Here is a 20,239-nt window from a genome sequence, read left to right as displayed (position 1 = left end):
ACAATTAAGCTTACTATTATGTAGCATTACACTAGTTTTTGTGCGTAATTTAAAATATTAAAATATTAAATATCTGCTATTGTCTACTGATCCCGTTACATGAGACACACACACAATGTAGGTGCATTATAATATTATATCTGACGTTATAAAATCGAAATACTTTAAAGGGACATTGAACGGAAAATATAATGTGTTAAACAATACACCATAAGCAGCTGGGTGAAGACATTACCTATTCAAATGTAAATGGTTTAGGTATACCTACCTAGGTATTGCAGTAGTGTACCTATACTTAGGTATACAGAATTGAACGATAAATCGAAACAAATATGTATTGTAAGACATGGCGTTATTATAACGTTGAAAAATAACAGATCAGCTGCATAATTTACAAACGTTTGCGACCTACCTACGTGTTTACGTGTATTCGCATTTGTCGACATTATTATTATTATATTAGCGACCCGTAGACGTGTCACGATTGTCGGACGATATCATAGATGTTTAGGCACATAATATGCCCATAATTTAAGTATATTATATTATATACAGGTACCTGCCTATACCTGCCTACCTATATAATAATATTGTATATTATGTATTTCTATAGTCTGGTACCTACGTGACTCGCCAAGTCGACGTTTATCTTACGTTCACGTTGTTTCGTAACGAATCATTGAAACATATTATCGTTTTTAAAAACGACATCACACAGACGCAGGTTCGTAATTAAATTGGTCATGGGGATCAATGGGTGTTCGGCGTGTGTACGGCAATAGTACCCATATATACGTATGTACGCATTGTACACTGTACGCCTCCGACGGTAATTCGGCGTGGGCTTGAAGGCGCATTTCTATCTCCTTTTCATCATAATATTTTTTCTTTTACACATGGACACATCGTGTACTCGGCAATAGTTGGTGTGTGTGTGTGTGTGTGTCATTTATACACAGAATACTCGTGTATAGTGGTTGTTCAACATTTATATTGTATTATTATTATTAATATTATTATTATTATTACCACTATTATTGTCGTCATCATTATCGCAGTCGTCAAATCGATCGGCGACGACAAATATATATAACAACGGGTAACGAATTTATCTTTTCCATTTTACCAATTACATGACGGCATAAAAGGATTATGTTTTCCGTGTGAACCGAACAGAATGGAAATTATTATATTGTGGCGTGCCGTCTGTCAGTCACGTCAGCGAACAAGCTACTTCTTGGGTGCTGCTGGTCGGAAAACGTTCACTTGAATGGACTTGAATCGTCAAAATCCTCTCTCGTCTCATTCGCTCAAACACTGTCTCTGTATCACTCTGTATCTATCTCTCTCTCTCTCTATCTCACTTGTGCTCGTTTTGACCGTTTCTTAATGACCGGGAGGATTACAAAAATGTAATAGGTATTACACGGTATATATAGGTACATCTCGATAAATTGCGGATCAAAGAGAGAGCGAGTTAGTGAAAATTCGATCGATTTGACTTTACCAGCGACGACTATCATTTTTATAATTTTCTATAATTTTTCAATTTCTATCGCTTTAAACGGGCCAATTTTCGTATGATTATTAGACCGCTTTTATCACACAAACCGCAATCCACATTACGCGTTTGAAATTTAAATCAAAAACGATATAACAAAAATTGAATCCATATAATACATTTTTTGAACAACATAAATATGAGACATAATAACGATTACCTATATGAATTAATTTTATATCTTCAAATATAAAATGTAGTATGTAGAGCGTAGAAACATCTGTTCACACTAAATAAACAAAAGTTGCCGAGAACAAGAACAAAGCAGAAACTCTTAGATGCATATATCGCTTTCGTGTATACACGATATCGTCTCTAGAAACATGAATATTGTGTCGACTGATTGGATAATGTAGTAGAATTGTTTCCATTTTGTTTCACAATTCATATTTGTCACCGATTTTTTAGAAAAAATAATGTTGCTTTCTTATCAGATTAGTGTACTTAAGCTCGGCATAACTTTGTTTAGATATGTAAAGTAATTTATTGATTCTTCTTTGGAAAAAATATTGTTCATGAAAATGTCGTACCTTTTATATTTAATTTGTTAATTTTTGTTATTTACTTACATTTTATAAGGTTTTTCTATTGATTGTTATAATAAAGTTAATTTATAAATTTTATTTTCTAAATATCTAACTTAATTTTACTTTCTAAATATCTAACTTAAGTTTATTTTATAAATAATTAAACTTTAAAATATATTTACATACGATATACTATTATAATACCTAGTTCTATAATGATTGTTTTTTCGGATTTTTAGAGATCTTTGCTACACTAACCATTTTTATATGAAACGAGTTACATGTTTATGAGTAAGTAGGTACATTATTTTAATTCTTGATAATGAGTTAAGATAATATTATATTAAACAAAATGTAATTAAAAATATATTATGACAATTAGGTACTTATTTGCAATAAGTTATAACTATAAAACATTACAAAACATATAATAATGAAAATTATAAGTGCTTAACATTTTGCATATCTATACATATAAGCTGTATAGTTTATATAATTTTAATATATTCCAAACTTTTTTTTTTTATTTGACTATTTTAAGTATTTCAATGGTATGCAATAGTACTGTCATAGGTACAAAATTATTAAAGTTATGTTTATCTGATATGTATATAAAAATAGTGGAATAATTCAATATGCTCGCCAAGTTATTAATATATTATCAGATTAAAATTTGGTCCAAAATGATCATGGTATAAAATATATGCCATGCACTATGAATATTATTATAATATTATGACATTTGTTTTAGTGAAGGATCATTTATATTTAGTGGGATGGGTAAGATACAAAATAATAGGTAACTATCAATAATTTGAGGACAAATTTAATGTCGATAAGCATTCTTTGTATGAAGTATTATAAAAGAAATTAAACAACTATAATTTTATTAATATATAGGTACCAACATATGATAATATCTGATTGATAACTATATCATGTTATTTAGGAATTATTTTTATTATTTAAATGTCATTATAAATTTATACTATTCAGCCATAAACATTTTAACATATGTTGGTATGTACTGGTTAAGTATAATAATATGTTATAGGTACACCTGTTATTCAATTTACCGTCACGCCTTTTCTGTCAACACAAATCTATATGTTTTAGTTTATTACACCTACCTATTACATTTATTTATATGTATATATTTTTATTATTATTAGATATTCAATTTAACGTAAGATTCTTATAAAAGTATTACATGCAAATAAGTAGATTTTATTAAATATAATAAATTCAATATTATTATTATTAATTATTTAAAACTAATAATAGGAATTATTAGAATTAGAAAGAAAAAGAAAATTAGAAACATTTTATTATATGTTTTATAAAGTAAAAACATTTAAAAAAAAATATGTTTTGTTATGAATTCAGAATGTATACGAGGATATTTTCGAAAACTATAACACTTTTCGAGATGATTACTGTTTACCGTTGAAGGAATATCACTTATAATTTGTTGACTACACTCTACGGGTACCTACAATAGTAATACGCATAACACATTATTCTATATCGTTCGAAATCATTTAGATCGTGTGTGGGCTCGATTCGGTGGCACATGTCAACCTAAACAATAGTATAGGTACCTATAATGTTGTATTACGCAACCATATTATATAGGTACACCTGCAATATGAAGGGAATAATATAACTACCTATAAATAGACAGTTGTTGAGCAGAATATATTATAAGTATATAATAATAACATGAATATACACATACTCGAGTTGCACGACTACAGCGGCCGGTTCCAAACATCCAAGTCAAAGTGTTCCTTTGTGAGAGGTCCGTCTGGAATATACGACCGATGAATTACGGGTTGTCATGAAATGTCCACGACCTAGTAATGTAAATCGTTGGTTGTAGTAAAAAAACCAAGTTTTAAATATTTTCAAAAACATTTGTTTGTAGGTATATTCGTATATTTATTAACAAAAAAAAAATTGTATAAACAAATAAAAGATTTAAAAAAAATCTATTTATTATTATACTAACTATATAATATAGTACGCGTATAAAAAGTGATGGCTTATAGAGTAGATATAGTAAACGAATAGGTACTTAATGAAGAATTAACATTATAAATGGCTATAATATTAACCTATATAATAAATAACTACGCATCTTATAAAATTCTAAAATAATCAAACATAGTAGGTATCTATTTCCTCTATAGTTTTATTACTATACTTGATAATATTAATAATTAATATACATTTTAAACTAATATTTTCACAAATATTTTGGTATTTTCTCTTCTTAGAATTTATTACCAGCTTAATATTTGAAATATTTACGAATAAAAAAAAAAAAACAATACAAATATATTATAATAGTTTGACATTTTTTTTTTTATCAAAATCAACGAAACCCGATTGAGAAAAAGTAGTATTTTATAACTTTAAAGTTACAAAAGAAGAATACTAACATCCCAGCAATGAAACAGTCTTTTGTTCCGCCTGAAAAGTTGGGAAAAATGAGATTTGTCATTAGAGTTCTTAAGCGACGATATTATTACTCGTTATCTACTTAGTCTAGTAGAATTACCATGGCCCTCCAGTTGCAAACTTAGTTGATTTAAATGGACGAATGCATCCAAGAGATAGGCAACTTACATTTCAATTTTTGGCTGAACCGTCTTAAAATGTTGTTCAAGCGTTGCTAATTTCAGTGCATCATTACTGAAGGATGTAATACAAACCACACACACTGTTGAATAGATTACGCTAAGAAATTTTTAAAACTTTCCTACGTATTTTTAATTATGAGGGTGAAAAAATTATTTCACGTATTTTAGGTACTTGTTGTACTGATTGTATGTGTATTTACAATTGCTCGCTTTGATTTAGAACTGACCATTTTGGTTAGAATTGCTACTTATCCCAAACTCTGCACTGCAGTGGTCCTATCTTCTTATATTGACTGCAATATTGGTAAAATATATGAACTTAATATAACAACTATTGTCTTTGTCTTTCCTTTTCGGTGGCATTTTAAATTTCACTCCAACAAACGAAAAATGGAACATAAAATGTTGATGGTTAATAATATAATAACATGTAATTATACATGTTTATATCGAACGAGAAAATGCTTTGTTTACAAAATTGCAGTGTTTATATAGGTACCTATACTAACATAAGATAGCAATCGGTAAAGGTATAAATTTATATACAAATGAAAAACTAATCGTATAATATACCTAACCATTTCGTAGCAATAAAATATATACATGTACCTATCATGTCCGACTTGGACATGGACCACTTGAGTCCGCGGACCACCAGTTGGGAACCACTGATGTACTATATAGAGTATAGATACCACGCGCGTGTATATGATTCTAAGTCGATCACGGCATGATAAAATATTATTATATTGTCACCTGTCTGAACGGCAATGTCTTGTGCATGTTTGCAGGAGTGTGCACGAACGGTACGGCGCCATCGGTGAGCAGCATCAACCGGATATTGCGGAACAGGGCAGCGGAGAGGGCCGCGGCCGAGTTCGCGCGGGCCGCCGGGTACGGGCTGTACCAGGTGTCGCACCCGTACGCGTCTTTCCCGTGGCCACCACACCCACACGGCATGTGGCCGGGCGTGGCCACGGACGGTCCATCCGCTGTGGCCGCAGCAGTATCGTCGTCTGGTGGACTGCCGATGCACCACGGACCGTCCGGCGCGTCCAACAAAAACACACCACTGCAGCAAATGATCAATGCCCATCAACCTTGCGGCGTAATGTCGTCCAGAGATCTCATGCCCAGGCTCTTAGGTGAGTACGCGAGTTCTTTATATATTATACCACGCAATACACCCTATACTATATAGTTGACCGGTAGAGGTGAAAAGGCCTATTTGAAGACATAGGGACTGTGGATCAAAAGGCCCAAGAATGCACTACGTATTTTTTTTTATGCGTTTTACTAAAAAAAATATGTAATTAAAGTTGTCCATCACTGCTTGTATATTGGTAAATTAAAATGTCCCGTCTATACATTTTCTAAATATTGTTTTTCACATTATGATATTATATAGTTTTTCTTTTGGGTTGGGGTAAAAATGCCTGCGTGGCTGCATTTTGTGGTAGTGTGGTATATTTCAATATTTATATGTGATTTTTAAAATATTTTCCCTTTAACATACAATGTATTTATCCACTCCTGTAGACCAGTATTTAGTGGCATCAATTTCAATACTAAGTAGAAGGTAAGACGTACATTTATTTATGCGCTTTTATCCCATTATACTAATTACTAATGTACAAGAGCGCACATAAATAATTCATATTTTTATTTTGTAATTGGTAAAAGGCTTCAACCCCATAGGTTTTTAGTCGACAAATTAATATTATACCTATATTATTGGATTATTAATGACAATATAATTACTAGGTATGCTTTAACGTCATAATATATGCGTATTAAAATGTGTTATAATATTATTATGTACCTTCCGGGGGTCCAAATTTTGTGATACACAGTTGGAATAGTTAACATATTTTTTTCGAAACTACTAACTACTTACTTGATCCAGTTTAATTGAATTTAGTTATAATCGCATCAATAATAATTATCACGACTGGGACACACGACTGCACAATAACAGTGCCTATCCAAATAGTTATACCCATAAAATGGTTATGAAAGTAACTTCATAGGTCATACGTTCTTAATTTATAAGTTTTAAGGGTTCAATCCCCCTTCCCCTCTAAATATAGTTTCGAGTACCTACATCCTTGTGTATATATATTATATATAATGAAGATGGTTATCACTTATCACCCCTTTTTGATTTAGACTTGGGGGTAGATTTCTCATTGAAAGTTGAATCTTTGTTAAATTTAATGCGACGAAATATAGTATTATTATTTATTGTCTAATGGCGATCGTGCAGGTACCTATATACTTGTTTGTTTCCGCAGACAACATCTTGTTTAATTTATAGATCCATCCCTGATGCTGATCGCGTATGAACTGAATGACATCCCCACCACTATTTTGTAATGCAAAATTTGAAAGACCCTGTATTAACCGTTATATATATCGTTTGGTTATAATAAATATCTACAGGCTTATATATTGTATAGGTACGTAACTCGTGCGTAGTCATAATATATTAGGCGGAACTCCGCATCAATTTCAAGAGGGGAGGGTAAAAATGAATTGTGGTTTATGGACCCAACCTCTGCCTCCCCCCACGCCCACAACGCATTTCCTTCCGTGCAAAAACCGATGACTTTCATTTTTAAGATAAAAGTAAAACCAAAACAATTATAACAAAATGCCAAAAGTATCCGTAGTAAAGCGCGGTCATATTATATTAGGTGGTACTCGGCATCAATTTCAAGGGGGAGGGCAAAAATAAATTGCGGTTTACGGACCCAACCTCTGCTTCCCCCCACGCCCACAACGCATTTCCTTCCGTGCAAAAATCGATGACTTTCATTTTTAAAATAAAAGTAAAAACAAAAATATGTACCTATAACAAAAATGACGTAAGTATCCAAATTTGTTTGTAAAATGGAGTTCTAAAATCAGATAGCTATGCAGTTTTTTAAGTACTCATATATTCGTTACACATTATACCGTTTTTATCGTTTATTTTTTATATATTCAATGTTCATTATTAAGTCCGTTATATTATCTTTAAATATTTGTTTATTTTTACATTACGAGAGGATATCACGAGTAGGCGGGATTTGTATATCCTCAAAATTGTGAGTGTTCTTTAATATTATATTAAATATTGATGTACTATAGTTAAAATGACTTAGAATAGGAATAATATGATGAATAAAGTCCATAAGGAAAAAATTCCGGACAAAATACTTAAATCAATATAATGTCTTTGTTTTAAAGTAGTTATTTATTATTTATTAAGTATTTATTAAAAAATAAAATAAAATATACCTAACTGTACTTAACCTTCTGGAATTGATTATAAAGAAAATAATATTCTGTTTGTTCAACTCCTTTTGGGTGTAACACGCTGAGGAAGCAATGTCTTTTTAAGTGTAAATTATATTATATTTTAATGTATAGCCATCTCGGCTGGTGACTGAGATTTGCAGCAGTATATTATCAGGTAGGCAATCTACCTATGGTAGATCGTGGACCCCGTGTGGTTAGTGTATGATTTAACACTATAAAGTCCGAAGTATCAAAGTTATACCAAGTTAGTCGTTTTTACTTAATTCAACCTAGCTATGGCGGATTAATACAACCAATTAATACAAAATCCTAACCTAACCATACTAAGATCCGATGAATAAAAAAAAATCAAACATTCGTACCTATGTATAGAGATAGAGAAGAAAAATTTAAAAAGGAAAAATTAGAAAAAAATCAATGTAAAAACTATTCAAAAAAATTGGTCCACCGAAACCGTGGTTCGAGCATACATTTTGTACTAAAATATATAGAATATATAAGATGTGCCACTGCGCCAACCCTATCGCATTAATAATAATTATTATTATTAAAACCAATAGCAACCATTTATGAACAAAACTTTCATCGTAAATTTCAAAATCCCTGTTTGAGCACCTCCCCGGATTGGACTCGGATCGGAATTTACCCTTGGTCTTGTCTACCTCTGTACCAAATTACATCGCAATCGGACCAGCCGTTTAGAAAGGCATAATGGACAGACAGACAGACAAATATTCATTTATAAATAATATTATATAGAATATAGATAATATAAGTATACATTGTTGATAATTTCCAATTTATTTTCCAATAGTGATTAGAATAGTACTAATTTATTCAGCCTATATCGTTCAGTGCTATATAAGCTTTATCATTTATCTGCAATATCAATTATCAACGCTCGATTCTTGACGCATTTTGTCAATTAATTTCTAGATTACGATATTATTACAAGAGATAAATACAATTTAATGGTTTAATTTATGAAACATTTTTATAAAAATTTTGATCGCATTGTATTATAGGAAAAGGAAACAAAAGTTATTAGCAATACATAATATATAATACAATTTTAATGTATTTAATTTTACTATTATTTGTACTTGATAAATAATTAACACTTGTTCCAGGCTATTTTTTTACTTTTTTTTTGAAATTATCTGGTTAAAACATAACACTACTATTATATATACATAAAAACACATAACACTTTATAGATATTATTACGTTTATTCAATAAAATTATTATAATTATAACCATTTTTAATAAATTTGGTAATACCAAATATAAAAATACTTTTTAATGAAATTAACGATATTTTCGTATCTATAGACTATAATTAATCGTTGGTAATTAATACCTATACTTGGGTTGGAATAGAAAATCCGATAATAACAGAAAGGTGGAACTTATACACACTACGTCCTGTTATTCGTCATCAATACATCCGTTGCAACTAGCCAACATACATATTGGGGGAATTATTCCGATCGCTATTGTCATAGTACCTATAGTGTACTAGACAGTGTAGTAAGGTTTTCAAATGATCTCGTAGTCTTGTGACAACAACATAGCCAAGTAGTATTAATATTTTAAAATCTAAATGTTGTAGAGACTTTAATTGTTATCATATATTTATATAAACTAAAAAAAGGAAGTTTTTATTTAACATTTTCACTTTTATCACTATAAAGATCTATAGATTTAAATTTATTTTCAGTACAGTTGTAAACAATTTAATATTATACTTATACATGACAGTGCTCTGCAGTTTTCATATTAGATATACATAATATAATATAATAACGTAGTACAAAATAAAATACTCTCACTGATTATATTTCTTTGTTTTGATTTGCATTACCTATGTGGAATAACGTGATACTGAATTAGAGTCAGTTGCACGTTTGCGGGTTACACTATCGTGACCTATTTTCATAATTAATTTTTATAATATCATGATTGTATTTTTTTTCTGTACGTACCAAGTATATGGTTTTATTTTTCTCTTATATTTTACATATAGGTATATCACCACATGTTATCATCTTTAAACCTCAACTATAACTTTAATTCTATATACTACGCGATTGTTGAGCTATAATAACTTAATATACTAAATGCTATTGCATATAAGGTACAAATATAGAAGGAAAAATAATTTTGTAATTTTGTCAATATAAAATAATGTAATAATAATAACAACGCCGTTGCACGTTGCATTCGCCCGTGCAACTGCACACTGCACACAAGACCGGCACAGCGTAGGTATCTACACTTATATTATATTATTATGTATGTATATAACGCGTCTCGCGTATGCAAGTATAAATAATATTATAGGCAGTGGTTCAAAAGGTGGATCACGCAACCGGTTGTTGACAAATTGACCGATCGCGGCGGGCAATTCTAGTGTCTTTGAAATCCTGTGAAGAAAAAAATTCTTTTTCACCACACGAACACAAGTTTGCTTTGACTTGGTTATATATCTTATGTGCGTTTTACAGCGCGGCCTGGGAGTGAGAGGGATGGAGAGTGAACCCATTCGTTTAAGCAATAATATTATTTTATTATTATGTACGCGAGATTATGTTTCAATACCAACGAGCTATATAGGTCTAAAAACCATGGTATATTATTCCCGTATTACTGACTGGTACCGGTATAATACCTTAATTAAGTTCTATAAAAGTTGATCGATGTGAGTATTTGCACGAATCTCCATGACGAAGTTATAATAATATAATACTCATTACTCCACATTTTATGATAATTATATGATTATGATAGTGTTGATCGTTTTGAACCGATCATTTCATTAAGCATATCGGTTCGACTAGTTACTAGTTAGCTACCGTCATGATAGTTGACCAATTGGCACAGCGTGATACGTAGCAATATATTCTTGGACGTCACGAATAATAAGGAAACACATGATGCAGTAGCCGAATTATCATCTATGTTATAATAACAAGCAAGACGAAATCGTATCTGTTGAGATTCCCATGAATAATAAAATCAGAAAATACCAGAAATGTTAGAATAACTTAAAAAAATAAAATAAAAAATACAATATTAATTAAATGCATGAATGATCATGAAAGAATCGTCCACCGTCTAGAATACCATCTGGATTTTAAACCAGTTTTCTACTCGGCATAATTCAATCTATTTTAATCTTTTTTTTCTTACCATAAAATATAAATCCTCGGCCGATTTGAAATTAAAACCACGCGATTTTCAAAACCGTAATTCCATTAAAAACGAATTAGTCCACAAATGTATCATGTATTATTTTAACGTGCATAATTCAAACCGGCAAACTGGTTTCAAACATTCAAAATATCGTATTCAATTCACTATATTATGAACGCCTCTACGATAAAACAGTCATTCATCGTAACTTATATTGTACACAATAACCTGAAAATTATCATTTGGATAAAATTACTTTTAGATATACCACGGGATTCATTTCGTAATGTGTATACTGCATTAATGTTTTTCGGAATTTATTATTACATCATATATTCAAGCGATAATATGTATTTCAACTATAGAGTTTTTGTTTTCAATTTATTTCTTCCAAATTTTGCATGACATAAAATTGTTTTAAAAATGTAAACTGTCGTCTGAACTTCATTATTATTTCAAAAAATACATATATTTTTACCGTCTTTCTCGAAAATTTAAATACTAGGTAATTACGTGTTTTTTTAATTGTCTGGTAATACTTTAATATTATTTTAAGATTAAGAAAGGTTAGGATTAGCAATCATCTACAGTGAATTGTTTTTTAATGTTTATTATAATTCAACTACGTGTATATTTGTAATTAGACATTATATGACACGTCGATGGCTGACCCTATTGTATATAACATAATTATATACCTAAGACATTTTAGTGACTAACTCGTGACGAAAAAACTTGTAGGTATTGTAACGTAACCAGAGGGTGGCAGTTAAATATAAGATATACAAGGAGCTGGTAGAGTCGTGGGACCCTGTAGACATATAATTACCGTAGCCAGAGGCAGATAGATATAATAGGATCTTAAATGTTAATTTAAATAATTATGACTCAATTTCGTTTTTGATTAGGTTTTATTGCCTACTAAATACTTACAAATAATAATACTTATAATGTATATAGATATATGCATATTAAGTTGTACAATAGTAGGTAGCTATCAGTATAGCTGTATGTTAGTACTATATACAGTAGTCTAGTTTCACGGAGTTCAGTAATAATATTATAAAAGGTGTTGATATATTTAATAATTTAATCATTATGTGTACAGTGAACTAAGCCACATCAATTCCTACACTGTGTGTATTGGCGATAGTCCTTACTGAATACAGATCACAGTTAACTGTATGTGAATATATATTATTATTGTATCGATCAGCCGTTAATCGTATATATTGGTCTGGTCATGACGTCTGTACCATATTATGTACGGCCTAATGTAATGTAAAGTTTATATAATGTTAAATAATATTATATACATAGGTGTCATGTAACATAATTGTTATAGTATACTCGCCAGTCATCTCACACATACGTGATACTTACGTAAGTATAGCATACTGCACGGGGAGTGAATTTTTTTTAGTTCAAACAGTACGTTCCCACTTCCCATGATATTAGATAATTAATTGTACATATCGGTGGTACACTGGCACTACAATTCTACATAGTATATACGCGCTTATAAATTAAGTGCGCGTATTCGATGGTAAATAAAACAAATACAAATCGCGTGCACTGATAATAATATATATATATTATATTATATATCTATGTCCTATAGGTATGCAAAGTAATGTTGTCTGAGTCAGTGCATTTTTTTTGTTCCAGGAGTTAATCTTTGTTTTAATTTTTTTAGTATCTTGCGCTCGCACACTCTACAGTCAACATATTATAAATCTTCCACAGTCGAAAACTCGCATGCATATTTCATAGTGTTCAAAATACCTGTGCAGTGTGCATAATATCTGCGCAGTATGCATGCGTCTTAAGGTTATTTGTATGTTGTTAGATCCCCTAGGCAATTGAGAATTATGTAATTTTTCATTGGAAGGGGGGGATTGGGGTAAAGTTAATAGGACCCATGGATCTCCTTCTTTTGAGAACCCCTTAGGTCGTAGATACCGTTACGCTATTAGAGTACAGATTGGACATCAGGGGAAAATTTATTTTGAGGCTCTTAAAATTTGTAATTGTAATGTGTCTTTTTCTAACATCATATATACTATGTTCGGAACGTATATTTCAAGGTTAGGCACAAATTAAACATTATAACATTTGATAATAAAATTAATTAATCAAACACACAGTGATATACCAATATATAGTTTTAAAAATATTAGAGTATATTGTTAATGAGTTACATATGGTGAAACCTCTGTTTATGGACAGTCATCGATGTAGCAAACAATGATAACGGACACTTCTTAATTTCCCACCATAAAATATAGGTAGGTACGTGAGAAAATAACCACTACGTTAACAGCGTACACATTTCTAATTCCTCTATATTCAAATGTTCGCTATAGAGAAGTTGTACTGTAATATAATTTTTCTATACAGATTATACATATATTGATATATAGTATGTCTTTAATGTAATATATATTATTAATAAATCCATGTCAGACGCGATACACTGGGCGCTCTTTATAACTCACTCGGCAATATAATTATTCAATAGGGATGTATTTATATAGGTCATCAGTTCTATGCGATTTCGGTTCGTTAACATTATGTTTGATAATTAAAAAATAATCGTTTCAAAACCATTTTTAAACAATAATAATACCTATATGTTAAATTAAAATACTATATACTAGATACTAAAAAGCTTTAGGGGGCCCGAGGGACGGCTCTATGTTTCATCTATATAATTATACGGACCTGCGAAGCCTATTGATAATATGACTCTTCCTGCTTTTTCAACAAAACGAGACTGCAGCCGATTATAATAATATTATGCAAATGTGCACACACACGCACAATTTGCATTATATATAATAATAATACATAAGTTTACATATTTAATCGATATCGGCATCGCGGATTATAATATCGATAAATGGGCTCGCTTATTCAATATACTATATTACATACGTACTCGCTGCGTATATATCGTGTAGGTACAATAAGTGTAGCCAGTAAGGCCGATCGGTTCTCACGCCGCACCGACCTGTTGCACCTACCTATATAATCTATTATATACGGGAGTCTGTAGCCTGTAGGTAGTTATGATAATAATATTATGTAATAACAATAATAATATTATAATATTATATTATGTTATTAATATAACGCTGTCGGTACGTAAAAAATTCGGTCTATATATGATATTTAATATTATTACTATATTATCTCTGCAGTAACGTTACCGCGCGCGAGTACTCTGGTGACGATTTGAATTAGCGTTTCCAATTACGCGCGCGCACACCCGGTCGTCGGCCGATTATAATAATACATAATATATATAAATTATAAATTATATATTAAGTAGGTTAGCGTCTGCGCGTTAAAATTACACGTAAATAATATAAACACGTTCAGGACGCCGCATTAACGTGCGTGCTGTAAATATCACGTGTGAGCATAATATAGAATAGCGATAATACATATGTATATATACCTGAGTAATAATGGCATGGCCGCTGAGCGGTGTACGTAGGTATGTTTTATATAAGTACCTAATGTAGGTAGGTGCCGTGCAATTTCAATTATATTATATTATTATACGAATAAAATAAAAGGAAACGTTGTGCAGCAAGGGTACTTTGTATCATTATAATATTTAATTTAATATATAATAACGATAATTATAATACTGCAAATATTATCTTTATATATTATGTACCTACCGGCTACCACCTATACCTATATAATACATATAGGTGTATGCGTTTAAATGACACGAAAGGCGTGTTTCTCGTTTTTTTTTTCTCTTTCATTCTCCCCTTTTGTTTTTACTCCAAAACTCTTTTGCGCGAAACACACTGGCCGTTGCATCCATCCCGGAACACGCGGCGGTTCGTGCTGCAGTGCAAAACGATAACGATAATAATACGGCTAATCAAATTGCACTTCCTGCCGTGTGTACATAATATTGTATGTCGACATTCGAGTCAGTCTATAATTATTATGTAATACCTACAAACGTGACTCTTATTAGTGAAAATTATACCTGCAAGTATTAGAAGTACCTGTTGTATACTAACTCTACTGTATACGCACTTCGTCTAAAAGCACATAGGCGACAGAAATAGCGCCGACGAGAATTAGACGTAGGCATTTCGTCGCATAAAAAAATTATGATAGTCCTGGGCAAAATTTCTACTCCGGACCCGACCACCGTAATCCATTGTTCTATTGTTCTTGTAATATTACGTTTTGATTTTCTAAATATAATTTTCATGTATGGAAAAGGTTCGTTTTGGATTAACCAGTCATTTTGAACCGCAAATTTGACCAGAAAATAGTACATTTTGATCTATTCTGACGGCACTAATCGATGTTTCGATATTTTTTCCATAAGAATCGATACCTAACTCGATTTTGTAAATTTTGGCAATAGTACGTTTTGGATTTCCACCCCTTAATTACAAGTGAATCTCACGGACAACGGCGGTCGGGATGTCTATAAATTGAAATTTAAAATATAACATCATTTACACTTAAAAAGTCATTACACCCAAAAGGAGTTGAATAATCACAAAATCCTGGCAATAGAAAAGAATTTCCATGTCAGCTAGTATATAATAAAATATATTTTATTGACTATTATGTGCCTATATCTTTAGTTATATTATTATTGATGATCGTATCCATTCGTCTGTATATAGGTGACGGATCCGGAGGCGTTGACGGTTGCAAAGACGACATGGAAAGCGTGGGCAGCGGCAGCGGTTCCGAGCAACCAAAGTTCAGGCGCAACCGGACCACGTTCAGCCCGGACCAACTCGACGAACTGGAAAAGGAGTTCGACAAGAGTCACTACCCGTGTGTGAGCACTCGCGAACGGCTGGCTGCCAAGACCAGTTTGTCCGAAGCTAGAGTCCAAGTAAGTCGACTCTCGATTACTGTACCGTACCTATACTTTTCCATATAAATAAACGCATCTATACACAAAACTGGGCATGTGCATATATAGGGTAGTTCACCAAGTATATTCTATTCATCCCTTTTTTTTTAGTGCATACTTGATGAATCACCATGCACCTATATACTGCGGAATACCGAACTATAGTCTATAACTATATGTATATAATTTCCACATAATTACAACCATAAGTATATAATATATATATATATCAGGTACTGCACGATGTGCGGCGAGATACGTCATAACTGCAAGGCCGTGAACTTTTAATACATTCGCGAGTGTTTTTCTTGTTTTATATTTCATCATATTATATGAACTCAGCCCCAAAAACTGAGTTCAGTCGAAATTTGTTTCGCATAACTCCTTCTACGCGTATGCGAAATAGTATTTTGCATATTTTTACATATTTTAGGTTTAAAGCGCATGTATACAATATACTGACTGCATATTTTGCGTGATTGTTTGTATTTTAATTTTAACAGTCCGGCAGTCGTGATTAGCCTCTAGGTTTTAAAAAAAACATTTAGTGGATTCTATAGTAATTTAACTTTTTTCTGAAAACAGATTATTTTTTAGATTGTTGAATAGCGCACTACCTAGCTGGTATTGCAGTCTGCAGATAAACATATTTCGTTGTAAAAAAAATTTTTGGAAAAGGATAGCCGCGGTTACAACTAGTTAATGAGTCCATTCGAAAGTACAGTGATAACTGTAATACCTATATATAGGCAATCTGTTTTATTTGTCTTAACAATTATTTTGAAGACATAATATTATAATCTATAGCCTATAGGTAACTGTCACATGGACTAGAGCCAGCCATTACAAATTTATATTCCTGGATAATTAAAAAAACATTATGAGACCCCTTCGTTGACCCATACTCCCCTTCGACCATCACCCACCACAAAGAATGGTTTTGATAAAATAAAAAACAAATAGACTGATAAATCAGAAGAAGCAAATGATCAATAATACCTATTCAAAGTCTATTGTACACAATAAGGCAATAAATACCATACCCAATTATTATTTTATAGCTTTACACCATATTATTATTTTTTAATATTAACATTATCTGTAATGTATAGTAATTATGTATTATAACGGTGCATTCATAACAATGTATTTCGCAGGTATGGTTCTCGAACCGAAGGGCCAAGTGGCGTCGGCACCAGCGCATGAACAAATCGCGTCGGTCGGGCGTGGCGGCCGCGTCGACCGTGTCGGGCGGCAGCAGCGGTTCGGCGGCGGGTACGCCCACGCCGCCGGTCGTGTCGCCCGTCGCGGGTGCGATCGGTGGCCCGGTCGGTGGACCGGACGGCGTCGGCGGTCCGCCCTGTCCGGCCGCGGTGGCTAGGTGCCTGGGTGGCGGCGAGAACAGCGCGTTCCGATCGCTGATGCCGCAACAACACTTGCACCGACAGCTCATCGAGCAGAGTTATGCCGCGTCCGAATCGTCCGAAGAGATAAACGTGACCACGGACGATGAAGACGACGAAGGTGGTGCCGTCGGCAGCGGTGGTGTCTGCGGCGTTGGCGTCATCGACGAACCGATGGACGACGGAGACGGTTCCAATAATTCGTCTTCGTACAACCACAACAGAAATAACGACAACAACAACAACGACGGCAGTGGAGGCGGCGGTGATGGCGACATCGACGATGACGACGACGACGGAAAGACATCCCTGACGTCACCGGCACCACACCACCTTCATCACAATCATCATCATCATAACAATCACCATTCCCGTCCACGATTTGGTGCTGACCGACCGCCGTACTTCGGTCACGTTATGCACACGGCCGACCCGAAACGAGCGGTCGACATCCCGAACAACAATCACCACCTCCCACACCACCATCACCAACACCTCCACAACAACAACAACAACAATAACCACCACAGCAACAACAACAATAACAGCATTCAGCACCACAACAGCGTGCTGTCCACGATCGCTTCGTGGCGCGAAATGGCTGCCTTTACTGCCCTTCACCACCGGGCCCTCGAACAGGGCGCGGCCAAAGCGGCTGCGGCTGCGGCGGCGGCGGCTGCGCAACCGTTGCAGTTGACCAAGTACGACAAGGACAGGGCGTAGGCCGGACGGCGCAGGTGTTACGCATGTACAAAAAACCGCACGTAATATACAGGGTGATTCAAAAGTTTAATTTATAATGTGCCGATATGAAATAGAGTCGAGATCATGGACGCAGATGGAAAAAAAAATACCTTACGTCCTGGGACAGCTGTCACGTTAGCCGGGTCGTATAGAACATCATTAATTGTAACGCTCTATGGAGTAAACTAGACTTGATCGTTTTGAAAAGATTTTTCGCTTCGCCTATCGTTCCTGCTCCAGTAGAGGTATGTTCATTTTTAAATAATAAAAAAAGGTACGAATTTTCCCAAATTGGACGGAGACTTTTGAATCGCTCTGTATTGTAAACTTAACGATAATATAATAGTTGTAATTGTAGGTATAACAAAATGATAATAATATCACCGCGTGGCGCGTTTGCACGGGCAGGAATATTATATAGTCCGACGGACGAAAGGCCGTTTCTAATGTTTCTGTATAATTTGTTTTTTGAACGTGCGTGGCACACCGTGGGTACTGTCGGAGGGGGGGAGCATACCATTCTTTCCAACCGCTATAATTAACAGCGGCGGAGGGCTTACCTGGTCGTATATGGTTGACTTGTAAGTATATTTGAGGGAATTCTACGTGACGAGTTTTTTTCCGATGTACGTCGCATAAAAATGGGTCTCGTGTGACTACAACTACTCTCGAATATACGACGACTGTGTACTGATTTTGAGGTGTGGTGGGGTTGAGTGGGGGTGTACTCAGGCATATATACTCGAAAATATAGTTTTTGCGAACGCACAATCAATATAAAATGTTACGATACGTGGTTTTCTTTTTTAAATCAGTCGAGCTGCGGGGGACCTATAGGTACAACAATTCCCCTGAAAATGTATACGCATATCGCATCACCTAGTCAACCCTGACTGTGCTCGAGTTTATTAGATTTTTCAACGACAGTAGAGCTCCAAATAGTTTTGGCTCATTACAACATAATATTAATATTACACCGAAATCGGGAGAAATATTTTCGGGGGACACCACCCTCTCACGACAGGCCGACCGCGTGCCCGCCCACCTGCATCGCGCATCTGTTGATGTCTCTAGGCTATTTATTCCTCCTTACATTTTTTAATTATATTGTTTTCGTAGTTGCGTGTGTGTTGTACAACATTTTTTAACTTGCATTAGTCGTGATTATTTGTATGATATTATTACGCGTAAAACTCGTGTACCCAATAAGTAGTTAATTTAAATCAATTATTATAATATTATTTGATGTGTTTTTAATTCATTTCGGTCGGTTCAATGATCGGTGTGATTATAATAATGTATGTTTGTATATATGTATTAATGTATCGTATAATAATAGTTTATGGTGTTCGAGATGTACAATATAATAATAATATAGTCGATTGAACAAAAAATACAAAATATATAGGTATAGATGTATACTTATACCTAATAATGTAATAATATTATAATGTAGGTGTAAAATAATATACAATAATAGTAATATAATAAAGACGGGTTTGATGTGACGTCTATTTTTTTCTGATTTTTTTGCCTATCGTCACGGTTTACGTCGTTTCGATTATATGTATATAATAATATGTATATAAATAGAGTGGCTATTGAAATACATATATTATGTACATCAAATAGTTTAGGTAAGCTAGTGTGGGTTTTGTCTTTTGTAAATAACTATTGTAAACGACTTACGAGTCGCGCTGAACGGAGGCAGTTTAAATCGGTAATGTTGTGCGAATATTATTGCATTTAATCTTGTACTACATAAACCAATAAAACAATGTTGCTATCCACTTTATAGTATAATATTATATTACTACATACACATATCTCCCATGATTATTGAATATTATCTACCTCGTTACTAACAAATTGTCGAACCCGTGTTATATAGGCGAGGACCACCCGACCCGACCTAGAGTATCGAGTACACTGAATTTCATAGAATTTC

The 20,239-nt window shown here is 33.3% G+C and overlaps 1 protein-coding gene across 1 annotated transcript in view; it reads left to right on the top strand.

The window, feature by feature from the left end:
- LOC100165522 overlaps positions 1 to 19,644 on the top strand; it is a 65,174-nt gene extending 45,530 nt beyond the window's left edge. The window contains exons 5-7 of the mRNA XM_001942497.5: positions 5,525 to 5,878; positions 15,906 to 16,123; positions 17,302 to 19,644. Coding sequence (XP_001942532.2) covers positions 5,525 to 5,878; positions 15,906 to 16,123; positions 17,302 to 18,270 — 1,541 coding nt within the window. The 3' untranslated portion in view covers positions 18,271 to 19,644. The remainder of the gene's footprint in view (positions 1 to 5,524; positions 5,879 to 15,905; positions 16,124 to 17,301) is intronic.
- Positions 19,645 to 20,239: the final 595 nt, after the last annotated feature.

Source organism: Acyrthosiphon pisum, chromosome X, assembly GCF_005508785.2.
Source record: "Acyrthosiphon pisum isolate AL4f chromosome X, pea_aphid_22Mar2018_4r6ur, whole genome shotgun sequence".
NCBI classification, from domain to species: Eukaryota; Metazoa; Arthropoda; class Insecta; order Hemiptera; family Aphididae; genus Acyrthosiphon; species Acyrthosiphon pisum.
The sequence above is the reverse complement of the archived record's forward strand: the minus strand, read 5'-3'. Positions and strand labels throughout refer to the sequence as shown.